This window comes from Stomoxys calcitrans, chromosome 2 (assembly GCF_963082655.1).
Source record: "Stomoxys calcitrans chromosome 2, idStoCalc2.1, whole genome shotgun sequence".
Classification (NCBI taxonomy): Eukaryota; Metazoa; Arthropoda; class Insecta; order Diptera; family Muscidae; genus Stomoxys; species Stomoxys calcitrans.
The window spans coordinates 122,737,275-122,750,672 of NC_081553.1; the positions used below are offsets into that span (position 1 = coordinate 122,737,275).

Here is a 13,398-nt window from a genome sequence, read left to right on the forward strand (position 1 = left end):
GGCTCATTCGCATTACATATGCGTGAAAGAGGACACAACAGAACACGTATTAAATAAAAATTTTATTTGTACAATTAAAAATATGTTCAACGTATTCCTTCTTTACTAATCACTCAAACCCATGGCAGCCGGTTGTACATACCGGATTGATCCGATGGATTCCTTTATCGGCAAAGGTTGTCACCTCTGTGTACCTCTGTGTACAACAACAACAACCAATCACTTGGCATGATACAAAAATAATCGGATTTCAATATTAACAAGTAAAAGCGTACTAAGTTCGGCCGGGCCGAATCTTACATACCCTCCACCATGGATTGCATTTGTCGAGCTCTTGCCACGGTATCTCTTTTTAGGCAAACAAGGGATAAAAGAAAAGGATTGCTATGTTATTGGAACAATATCAAGTTATGGTTCATTTCGGACCATAATTGAACTGAATATTGGAGACCATAGTATAAGCCATTGTGTTAAATTTCAGCCAAATCTAGAAAGAATTGCGCACTTTAGGGCTGAAGAAATAAAATAGGGAGATCGGTTTAATGGGGAGCTGTATTAGGCTATAAACCGATTCATGCCATATTCGACACGTATGTTAAAGGTCATGGGAGAAGCCGTTGTACAAACTTTCAGCCAAATGGGATAATAATTGCGCCCTCTAGTGGCTCAAGAAGTCAAGACCCAAGATCGGTTGATATGGCAGCTATATCAGGTTATGGACCGATTTGAACCATACTTAGCACAGTTGTTGGAAGTCATAACAAAACACGTCGTAGACAATTTCAGCCAAATCGGATAAGAATTATGCTCTCAAGCGGTTTAAGAAGTCAAGATGAATATTTCGAGTAGTTACAAACAGAAAGACTAATCCTATGGTGGAGGGTATAACAAGTAAGAGCGTGCCAAGTTCGGTCGGGCCGAATCTTATATACCCTCCACCATGGATCGCATTTGTCGAGTTCTTTGCGCGGTATCTCTTTTTAGGCAAAAAAAGACTAATGAATAAGAACTTTTATGGTATTGGAAGTCATTGTGTAATATTTCAGTCCATTCGGATAAGAATTGCGCCTTGTAGGGGCTCAAGAAGAATAACCGGGAGATCGGTATATGTCAGCCTTATCAGGTTATGCAACGATTTGCGTCACACTTGGCACAGTTGTTGGATGTATGTTTTGGCATTGTTTTACCATAATAATCTAAGGGTGAGTCTGATTTCACACTTCTACTTTACCTTACCTAGAGGGAAGGGAAGAGTTTTCCCATCGGATACCTGAGATGAACCTTGAAGTCGAGTGCGAGGCACTGCTGCCACTGGCACAGTCTTGGATTGACGGAACCCTAGTATTGCCATCTGGAAGATCATGTTACACGGATGGATCTAAGCTAGAGGACAGAGTGGACCTAAGGGTTTACATTGAGAACCCAGGGACTGAGATCTGTTTTAGACTGCCTGACCATAATACGATCCTGCAGGCGGAGATCCGGGCGATCACGGAATGCGTGATAGTGGTGTGGTGTGGTGCTAAAGCGAGCACGTCGAGTGTGAAAATCTTTACCAACAGTAAAATTGCCATAAGGGCAATAACAACCAGGACGGTAAGGTCACGAACAGTCTTGAAGTGTAAGAAGGAGATTAACCGCTTCTCTGAGGATGGCAAAATCCGTATCGTTTGGGTGCCGGGCCATAACGGAATAAGGGGAAATGAAAGGGCAGACGATTTGGCGGTGAAGGCCAGAGGACTGCCGTCAATAAACTTGGTTAACCCGAAGCCTTTCGGGTCGACGCAGTCCGAGTTAAGGGAGTGGGCGACGAATGCGCATGCAACATTGTGGAACAGCGAAACGGTCGGGCGAAAATCCTATGGGGGGATCCAGATCGTGAGAAGACGAGACTATTACTGAAAGGAAGCAAAATGGAGGTCAGTATAGCTATTGGTATCGTAAATAAAATCGGTGCGGCAAGTGATGCATGTGTAGGGCATGCGGAGAAGATGAAGAGACGTGGGAGCATTTCCATTGTCATTGCCCGGCTTTCGCGTCCAACAGATACCGGTACTTAGGTGGAGACACAATATCAGACATGAGCCAACTTAAGGGAATGGTATTTAAAACAGTTAAGGATTTTGTAAGTAGCACGGAATTCCTAACTTAAAATTTTCTTTTTCGAGGTCACTTTATAGTTTTTAGAACGCACAACAAGCCGATTACTGGTTTAGGTGTATGTCCATAGTGGCATGGGGCGGATTGATATCTGCACCCTCTTTTCAACCTAAGCTAACCTAACCTTACCTTACCTAACCTATTGCTGACCCCCGCGGTAAATAATGATCGCTTCTGTTTTGCAGTTCTGCCTTGGTTCATCCTGCTTTAAATAAAACAAACAAAAGCAAATATTTTCAACTATTTCTGTTTTATTTGATAACATTTTTCATTTTCATGTATTTGTTTTTGTTTTTCATGTGTTTTTTTTTTACTTTAATAATAATAATAACTTACAATATTATATATGTATGTGTTTTTTCTTGTGTGTATTTTGATATTGTAATATATATGTATTAATGTGTGTATGCTGTTATAATGTATGTATTGAGTAATAATATTTTTTATATGTTTAACGTATAATATTTAAAGTTTTTTCTTTGTTTATTACTTTTATTTTTAATGTAATGTACAATATGCATAAACAGTTTCATGTTGGTTGATTTAGAATAACGTTGTTGTCTTGCATTTTTATTTTCTTCCAATTTTTAATAATTTATTTTATATGTATATATGTGTGATTATGTTGTCATATTGTAATGAGTAATAATTTTTTTTTTTCATTATATTTAAAACTATGTAAAATATGTATATAAGTAACGTTTTTCTTGTTTTTTTTTTAATTTTTTTAAGTATAAAGTAATTGTACTGAATATTGAAAAAAAAAACAAAATAAAGAACTATATAAATTATTAAATAAATTTTTTCAAATAAGGCAGAATGTGAAGTGCTTCAATTTTTCTTTTATTTTATTTTCAATATAAAATTTGCATTAAAGTAAAAATGACAATTATAAAACAAAAAACAAATTAAATATATATGGGCCATTAGTTGTATGTACGATTAATGACTATTTTGTGGCTGCTTTTTGTTTGCTTATCTATTTACTTATTTTTTTTTATGAAAAAATATAATTAAAAAATAAATAATATATAAGTGTTTATATAGCACCTTTGTGTTCGAGAAGATAGAATTACGCAATTAGAAAAAAAACAAAATTTCTTTTAACTTCATATTTTAGGCTATATAAAACATTCTTACTATTTAGAGAAAAAACAAATAAAAGTTTGAAATGCAAAGTGTTTGTTTTTTTTTTTAACTATCATAATATTTATGTGTATTTAAATGTGAGTGTTGTTTATATATGCAAGAATTTGGATGTGTGTGTTTGTGTATGTGATTATGGATTTGTACATATTCAAGAAGTAAAACTTAAATTTAATAATTTTATATACTTTTCATGAAAATCGTTGTTTTCTTTAGCATTCGTGCCGCCAATAATTTTAATAATAATAATATGGTTTATCTGTAAAACCTTTAATGGTTCTCCTACAATGAATGTGAAAGTTATTTCCATTCGCTTCATATTTCTATCCTCTATATATTTAAGTGATTCTTATGAATGACTGACTGACTAACTGGCAGACTGATTCTAGTTGCTGCATGCATATTCGCCTTATAATTTGGTTAATTGACGACATATTATTACATACTTCAATAAAGTTCTCATATTATGTTCTCATACTAGTTATTCTTCAATATCGGAAATATGTCTATATTTATATATGTTTGTATGCATGTTTTTATATTGAGGTTTATCCATTTATTACGTTTCAGTTTCAGAGAGTATCTTTTTAGTTGAATAGGTACATGGAAATTGCTGTTCATATTTGGGTTTTGTTTCAACTTGTAGTTTTGCTAAATTTTTGATTTCAATTCGTAGAAACTTTACTAAGTATTTTCCGGTTAAGAAGATGTTTCTGTGTTCATACTGAAGTTATGAACCAAACGTTTCAAAAAATTCAGAAAATCAATTTAATCTTAAATTTTTTTAGAAATAAAATATTTTAAAATAATTTTTCTAGTTAAAGGTTGGTATTTTAAGTTGTTATTCAAATGATCTACAGAGGCTTGGTTGATTTTTCCTAATTATGAATTTAAGGTGAAAGAGTTGCAGCTTAGGATTTGCAATAGCTATGACATACAACTCTGGTAAGTGTATTCGAAATTTCCCAAACTAAACAGACGAACACGTCAAAAAGCTTGTGATCAAAACGATACTCGTGCAACCCCTTGGGTATTAGTAAAGGGAAGGAATGCAGTAGTTTATCCCCGAATAGGAGCTTTCCAGGAGTCGATGAAAAAAATTTGTAAGGTCTACTTGTTTTTTGACTGTATTTTGAACATTTTTGCTTTTCGATTTGTAATCGCATTATTAGAAGGCATTTGTGAACGCCGTGCTAATCGATAATGGCTTGTGGACTATAGCTGGCAAACTATTGATAACCGCAACATATGAACACAGAAGTTATTTCTGTTACAAATTACACTTCTTCCGTACTACACATGATTTTGTTCATCTGTTGGAAGTTGTATTGATGGCTTCGAACGCTAGGACAACGGCAATGGCTCTCGCTGTTGTTCCGTGTGCCCAGGTTCGAATCCTGTCCGGGCTCTGCCGAATTTTTAATTTGTCAAGTTTTTTGCCTGTTAGGGCGAGATCATTAAATTTTACAATTTTTGTTTGTTTCTCTTTCGAGACGAGCTCAATGATCGGAGATGCTAATGGAAAAGGAAAGCCATGCTATCTTTGGCATGAATCGTATTAATATATTCAAATACAACATACCAGAGCACGGCCCTTGAAGCCATCACACCCAATATGGTTGAAAAGACTTCTAACCAAAGACGAAACGCGTCCCATAGTGGTTGGTGTGTGTTGCTAACTTTGGCTTTCCATTTGCATTTCCGATTATTGAGCTCGTCTCGAAAGAGAAACAAACAAAAAATTCTTGTAATAAATATCGATAGTATCAATACCACCGTTAATTTCCCATCACCTATATTTCAAACGAATATGAGAAGTAAACAAGTAAGAGCGTGCTAATTTAGGCCGGGCCGAATTTTATATACCCTTCCTCTGGATCGCATTTGTCGAGTTCTTTGCGCGGTATCTCTTTTTAGGCAAACAAACAATATTGAATAAAAACTGTTATGCTGTATCAAGTTATAGTCCGATTCGTAGAAGTCATTGTGTCATACTTCAGTCAAGAAGCAAAATCGGGAGATCGATTTATATGGGAGCTGTATCAAGCTATTGATCGATTGAGACCATATTGGACACGTATGCTGAAAGTCATGAGAGAAGCCGTAGTAAAACTGTCCGCCAAATCGGATAGGAATTGCGCCCTCTAGAGGCTCAAGAAGTCAAAATCCAAGTGTGGTTTATATGGCAGCTATAGCAAATTATGAAACGATTTAAATCATATTTGGCACAGTTGTTGGAAGTCATAAAAAAAAAAAAAATTTCAATCAAATCGGATAGGAATTGCGCGACTCTAGAGGCTCAAGAACTCGAATCGGAAGATCGGCGGCTATATCAGGTTGCAAATGCAAATTTTGCCCATGAAAATTCCACTAAAGAACAGGGGCAAACTTTTTACATATCAATGCGTGCAGTCCGATTCAAGTTTTAAGCTCACTTATAAGGGGCCTCATTTTTATAGCCGATTCCGAACGGCGTGCCGCAGTGCGACACCTCTTTGGAGAGAAGTTTTATATGGCATAGTACCTCACAAATGTTGGCAGCATTAGGAGGGGAAAATTACCGCTGAAAATTTTTTCTGATGATCTGCCGGGATTCGAACCCAGTCGTTCAGCGTCATAGGCGGATATGCTAACCTCTGCGCTACGGTGGCCTCCTGGCTTTATCTGGTTATGGACTAATTTAGACTACACTTAGTACAGTTGTGGGGAGTCATACCACACTTCGTGCAAAATTTCAGCCAAATCGGATAAGAATTGCACACTCTAGAAGCTTAAGAAGTCAAGACCCAAGATCGGTTTATATGGCTGCTATATCAAAACATGGACCGATTTGACCCATTTACAATACCAACGGACTTACATTAATAAGAAGTATTTGTGCAAAATTTCAAGGGGCTAGCTTTACTCCTAGATCGACTTAAAACGTCATGGCTAGATCGATTTAGAATGTCATGACGATCAAGAATATATATACTTTATGGGGTCTTTGGCGCTTATTTCGAGGTGTTACAACGGAATGACGAAATTAGTATACCTCCCACCCTATGCTGAAAGGTATAATATGCGATCCGACACTGAATGTATCCTATAAGATACATTGCACCTATAGAGGGCGCAATTGTCATTAGATTAGGCTTAAATTTTGTACAATGATTTCTCTTATAACTTCCAACTGACTTTATTAAGTTTGGTTTTATCCGGCCTATGCATTAGTATTGCTTATATATAAATTGATCTCCTGATTTTTATACCCTCTCCCATAGGATGGGGGTATACTAATTTCATCATTCTGTTTGTAACTCCTCGAAATATTCATCTTAGACCCCATGATGTATATATATTCTTGATCATCATTTTAAGTCCATCTAGCCATGTCCGTCCGTCTGTCTGTCGAAAGCACGCTTACTTTCGAAGGAGTAAATCTAGCCGCTTGAAATTTTGCACAAATACTTTTTATTAGTGTAAGTCGGTTGGGATTGTAAATGGGCCAAATCGGTTCATGTTTTGATATAGCTGCCATATAAGCCGATCTAGGGTCTTGACTTCTTAAGCCAATAGAGGGCGAAATTTTAGTCCGATTTGAAATTTTGCACGCGGTGTTTTGATATCACTTCCAACAACTGTGCTTAGTATGTTTAAAATCGGTCCATAACCTGATATAGCTGTCAAAAAAAAAACGGTTTTGGGGTCTTGACTTTTTGAGCCTCTAGCAATTCTTATCCGATTTGGCTGAAATTTTGGATGGCGTGTTTCGTCGCAACTTCCAACAACTGTGCCAAGTATGGTTCAAATCGTACGATAACCTAATATAGCTGCCATATAATCCGATCTTGAATCTTGACTTCTTAAGCCACTAGAAGACGCAATTCTTATCCGATTTGGCTGACATTTTGCCCGAGACGTTTTGTTATGATTTTCAACAACGGTGCCAAGTATGGTTGAATTTGGTGCATAACCTGATATAGCTGTCATATAATCCGATCTGGGGTCTTGACTTCTTAAGCCTTTAGAGGGCGCAAGTACTATCCGATTTCGCTGAAATTTTGCATGACGTGTTTCGTTATGACTTTCAATAACTGTGCCAAATATGGTTCAAATCGCTTCATAACCTGATATAGCTGCCATATAAACCATTCTGGGATCTTGATTACTTGAGCCTCAAGAAGACGCATTTATTATCTGATTTGGGTGAAATTTGTGCAACATGACCTTCAACATACGTGTCAAATATGGTCTGAATTGGCCTATAGCCTTATACAGGTTCCCTATAAAGCGATCTCCCTATTTTACTTCTTGAGCCCAAAAAAGGGCACAATTCTTATTTGATTTGGCTGAAATTTTACACAATGACTTCTGAATGATGGTCAGAATCGGACCATAACATAACATTGCCTAAAAAGAGACACCGGGAAAAGAACTCGACAAATGCGATCCATGGTGGAGGGTATATAAGATTCGGCCCGGCCGAACTTAGCACGCGTATACTTGTTACTTCTCATTTTAGTTTCAGATATAAGTGATCGATATTTATTATAAGATATATCTTAAATATCGAATGTTGCGATTATCGATAGTTTGCCAGCTCTATACTGAAGCCCATTACCGATTGAAGCACATACTGCCTAACACCTATTGTACAAATCAAAGCAATAGAGACAGGCAAAGCATGGAAGCTTAAAGGTGAGTTTTTGGACGTATGGTTATCGATCTAGAGACCACAATAGCTTAGAGGATTATTCGCATTTGACGCTAAACGCCTGGGTTCAACTCCCGGCGAGAATATCAGAAAAAATTTTCTGAGATGAATATCCCCTCTTAGTGAGTTCTTTACCTTAGGTAGTCAGCTGTAAACTTCTCTACACTACGGACTCGTTACATATAGGACGCCCAAACATTACAAAAAAATGTTTTTTCTATGTCGTGTTCTAGATTTGGAGAAGAAAAATGCCAAACTATTCATTTTTACTTATGATTTCAATCAATTTAGAAAATTCAAATCGCCTATAAGTGTGCTATAGAAAGGGGATGAATGAATCGATTAGACTGCAGTTTACACTTTACAACAAATATACGTATTGTTAAAATTTTTATTAGATGCCTACAAAAACCTATAAATTACAAAACATGCCAATGTATTTCAACTTATCGTTAACGTATATACTTCACTTCACTTGTTTACTAGTTTTAACCATACATTTCTGTAGGATGATTAATCCAAGTTTCTTACTTTGTTTCTTTCTTAAACCAACAACAATTAATTTAGATGTTTATGTATTGTATATATATATATGTATATATAGAAATATGATCATTTTCTTTTGCAATTGCATATATTTTTTTCGAATATATCATATATGAAGGTATAATGCTTATGTTTTTCCAATGTTTTTTTTTTTTTGGTATTCTTTAAGAATAGTTTTATGCTGTTAATATTTTAGGAATTTATTTCCTTTCTACAACTATGGATTATGGAATATAGGTAATGATATGTTGAATTATTTTTTCGCAGTGTAATTTTTGTTATTTTCATTTAAATATTTGAAAATATTTTTGCATACAAACGAGTGCACACAGACACTCGAATGAATTTTTCAAATGAAGTGAATTTTTTAATACGTATTTGTATTTATATGTGTTTGCGATTTGTAACTTACACATCTTTAGTAAATCTTTTTAAATTTATATGCACTTTGTTTTTAACTGCTGGTTTGTTTGTTTTGTCGTTCGTTCGTTTTTTTTTTTTGTATTTAGTCTTTTGTAAATTACAATTTCCAAAAAAATTGTTTGACTATTTGTTTTTTTTTTAGTTTGTCTTCAAATACAGAAATTAATACTAAATCGCATAGTCTTTGTATTTGTTTTGTATGCTTGTGATTATTTTTTCCTTTAAATAATATTATCAGTCAATTAAGCTTCATATTTATTACATACATAGATATTTCTTGTGGTTGATTGTTATTTGTGTGGTTATATTTTTTATTTTAGGAAGGTGTTTTCTTTTTTAAAAATCAATAGACGATACATTTTTAACAAATATTAATGTGCAAACATGGAAGAGAATAACACTTGATAAGTAAGGTCTGGTGCTCTGTTCGTCTTATCAGGTGGATAACTGTCTAACTCTACAAAAACAATGATAGATGAACAATATAAGAAGGTACTCTCAAAAAGAGCAGTTAAAAACAATTCATTTGAGTGTTATATGAAGGCAAGAAGAATCAGTAGTTGTTCCCAAGAAATGGTTTTTTGTAGTTCAGGGTCCAAAAATTTACGCCGGTATTCACAGAACTTCAAGTAGTTTGGAAATAGGTTTATTTGACAGATATCCTTTATAGAGATGTCAAATAAAACTATTTTTGGGCTTCATTAATTGCCTGGTTATGCTCTCGTAAATTAACCGTAAATCTAGAATGAATGTAGGCATTGACATTACAAACTAAACAATTATATTAGAAAACCAGTAAGGAAAGGCAAAATTCGGGCGGAGCCGACTATATAATACCCTACACCACCGAGTATACGTAATACTTTTAATAGATAGCACTTATATCCAAATTTAGTCAGATTTTAATTTTGCATACCTATTCTCACGATGGTACGAAAATTGTGGCTTCTACAGCCTTCAAAGTCGAAACGCATAAAAGACATATATGGGATTTTTATCTAAATCGATTTTGATGAAATTTTGCGCACGTATTGGAATGTCATTTAAAACATCTCATGAAAAATTTTGTAGAGATCGGACCAAAATTGTGGATTCTACAGCCTTAAAAGGCCATATTGGATGAAAAATATATATTGGAGCTATATCTAAATCTGGACCGATTTTTATGAAACTTTGCACACATATGATGAAACTTTGCACACATATGATGAAACTTTGCACACATATTATGAAATTTTGCACACATATGAATAAAACGGCCCATGCCAAATTTTGTAAAGATCGGACCAAAATTGTGCCTTCTATACAACTTCCAACAGATGCATAAAATTATGTGCAGTACGGAAGAACTGTAATTTGCCACAGACAATATGTCTGTCTTTACACAAAAGTACATGCATTGGGAAAAGTACAGCTAATAGACAGGGTTGTCAAGCGTGGTTAATGTGGTAATTGTATCATAGATGCGTTTTCGCTATTAATACGATTCAAATACAACATACCAACGCACGGCCCTTGAAGCCCTCACACCTAATATGGTTGAAAAGTCTTCTAACCAAAGACGAAACTTTTACTTTCCTTTTACAACTTTGGCTTTCCTTTTCCATTTGCATTTCCGATCATTGAGCTCATCTCGAAAGAAGAACAAACAAAGATTGTAATAATTATAAATATTTAATATACCTAAATATCCATTATGTATATTGTGACGAAGAACACGTTGAGTACCAATTTTTTTATTTGTTTACAAGTTATTTTAAGTTTTTAGAACACTTTTTTAACTAATTGTATCAAAGAAATAAATATTGCGAGACTGAAGTCTTTGATATTACTTAAGTTTTAATATCGCACACATTAAAAAATAGTTTCACTGAAACCAAGTTGAAAAATAGTGTCTGTTCTTCTGATCATTCCATAAAAAAATAAAAAATTATTTAAAAAAAGAATAGTGCACAACCATACCTTTCTTTTGGTCTTTTTAAAATTTATCGTCTATTGATTTTTGTTTGTATTTTCATTAATACAATAATTTTGTTGTTAAATATAGGAGTCTCCATGTTCAAAAAAATATGTCTTAATTTTTAAGAGAAATTTGTTCTTTTTCTTAGTTTTGCTTGTTGTTGTGTGATATTCACTTACTTAAGATAAATGCATTATTTGTTTTGTTGTAGTAGTTTTTTAAATATAATTTCAGAGTTTAAAATAAATTGTTTGTTGTTTTGTAATATTTAAAATTGTTGCGTATTTAATACTCATGTGTCCTTAGGTTATTGTAGTTTTGTTTTTGTCATCTGGAGAGAAATGTAGATGCAGTTTTGTTCTTATTTTGTTTTCTGTTTAATTTTTTTGTTATTTAATTTAAGTTAAGGATCTATGGCTGTGTCCTGGTTATATATATATGATGTTTTGTGTATAGTTGTGGAATTTACGAATAAAAGTTATCTCGTTTTTGATATATCGGCAGTGGTTCGCTAGGCGATTCCGATTTACGTCCTTCTTCATCATCGTCGTCATCATCGTCTTCCGAATGGTCACGTTGTTTGGCATCCTCATCATCAGGATCTTCGTCAGCATTATCGCCAGATTTAGACATCGCTTTTTCTACAGCACAATGAGAGTTCACAAAAGAAATCATTATAGATTAGAAAAATATGCATAGAAAAGTATTTGAAAATTCGGTGTTATTATTCTTTGAGAGAGAGAGGGTTTTATTCAAAAAATCCTTTATACCATGTCTTGGGTTTTGGTTTGAGAAAACAAAAATAAACCAAAGAAAAAATTATTTAGAGTTATTATCGTGTACTTACACCACAGGTTTTTATTGGGGGTTATTTGGTGTTGGTCTTTTTTGGTGACTGTTCGATAAATGTGTTTGTTAGACTTAGGTGTTAGCTGTTATCAGCTAGCTATACCCAATGTAGTGTGCAATTCTAGGATTTTGGTTAGTTATTGCTAATGCTAAAAAATATCTAAGTGGTTATCCTTTTGCTAGATAGCTTTGTTCCCCACTTTTTAAAAAGTTGGGAAATCTAAAATTAGGCTAATTATTTTGAGATTCTCACAAAACTGCTTATCTTAGGAAAAGTCTTTACTGAATGCCCTTATTCTGAACCATACGATTCTTACAAAAACATCAAAATAGTTGCTTACATGTCGAGTATTACTTAAAGGCAAAGTATATTGAATAATAAGATATCATAAGGATATCCATTGCAAAAAATGAAAACCTTTCTGAAAGGTCAGTAGACACCTATGCTCATGAAATAAAAGCTAAATACTGTAAAAGTTTTATATTTCAAGTATTTATATAACATTGATACAATTTCCAAATCAAACACTTCTAACAGTGGAAAAAGTTAAGTTAAGAAACTACGACAATGTATAATCCGTCATTATTAGGTAAAAACTGATAATTTAAATAGGTGCGAAAAATCCGGGTTTTAAAAACCATGTCATCCCCTAGTCTGGACAACGGCGCTTCCCGCAGTGGTCTAGGATTAATATCCATCGACGAAAAGTAAGTTACCCTGATTCTAGTTCTGTCAAAAGACGATTGGAGCATTGTTCTGAGTTGTTGGCCACTTTTCGTATTAAGATTTGTTCCAAAGAAGAAATTGAAGAAAATCTAAACCATAAAAATGGAAATGTACAGGATTTTTTATTCAGGGACGCTACAAAAGTAGACTGATAGGGACAGCAAACGGCTCCATATTTGCTCCCGCTCTATTGAGATTTCTCTTCAGTAAGGTTAGCCATTTCATGATGGAAAGATACACGAGCCAACAACGAGCAAAAATTATTAAAATTTACTAACGAAATTTGAAGTCAGTGGCCTCAACTTTGAGATGAAATCACTGCGAAAAAAAGCGAAATATGCGTTACTGGTCAGACAGAAATCCACGCGTACTCTATGAGTCATCATTGTATCCCGAAAAAATTACGGTTTGGTGTGGTTTATGGGATGGCGGCGTCTTTGGACTGTACTTCTTCCGTGGCGATCAAGACCGGCACATTACTGTGAATGGGAATCGCTACCTTTCAATGATAACACAATATTTTTAGCCACAATTGGATCATATGGACTTGGAGGGCATTTGGTTCCAACAGGACGGCACCACAAGCCACGCAACAAATGTCACAATCAATTTATTGGAAACCAAGTTTGGAGAAGTGTTATCTCTCAAAACAGTCCAGTCGATTGGCCCCCTCGGTCGCGCGATTTGAAGCCGTTAGACCATTTCCTGTGGGGCTACGTCTAGCCTATGGTCCATGCCAACAAGCCAGCGACGATGGTAGAACTTCGTACGAATATTGATCGTGAAATTGCAGCGGTGTCTGCAGATTTATGCTTGAAGCCGGTTGAAAATTGAGTTCAGCTTCTGAACTTCAGCAAGCGTGCCTGTGGTGGCCATGCAAAGGAAATCGAG

General features: G+C 34.8%; 1 protein-coding gene across 7 annotated transcripts in view; it reads right to left on the minus strand.

The window, feature by feature from the left end:
• Positions 1–8,379: 8,379 nt before the first annotated feature.
• LOC106082286 (uncharacterized) overlaps positions 8,380–13,398 on the minus strand; it is a 453,600-nt gene continuing 448,581 nt past the window's right edge. For 5 of the 7 annotated variants that reach the window (XM_013244761.2, XM_013244750.2, XM_013244780.2 and 2 more), the window contains one exon: positions 8,380–11,572. In XM_013244761.2, the coding sequence (XP_013100215.2) occupies positions 11,397–11,572 (176 nt within the window). In that variant the 3' untranslated portion in view covers positions 8,380–11,396. The remainder of the gene's footprint in view (positions 11,573–13,398) is intronic. The other 2 variants (XR_001220481.2, XR_001220484.2) reach the window with 1 other exon arrangement.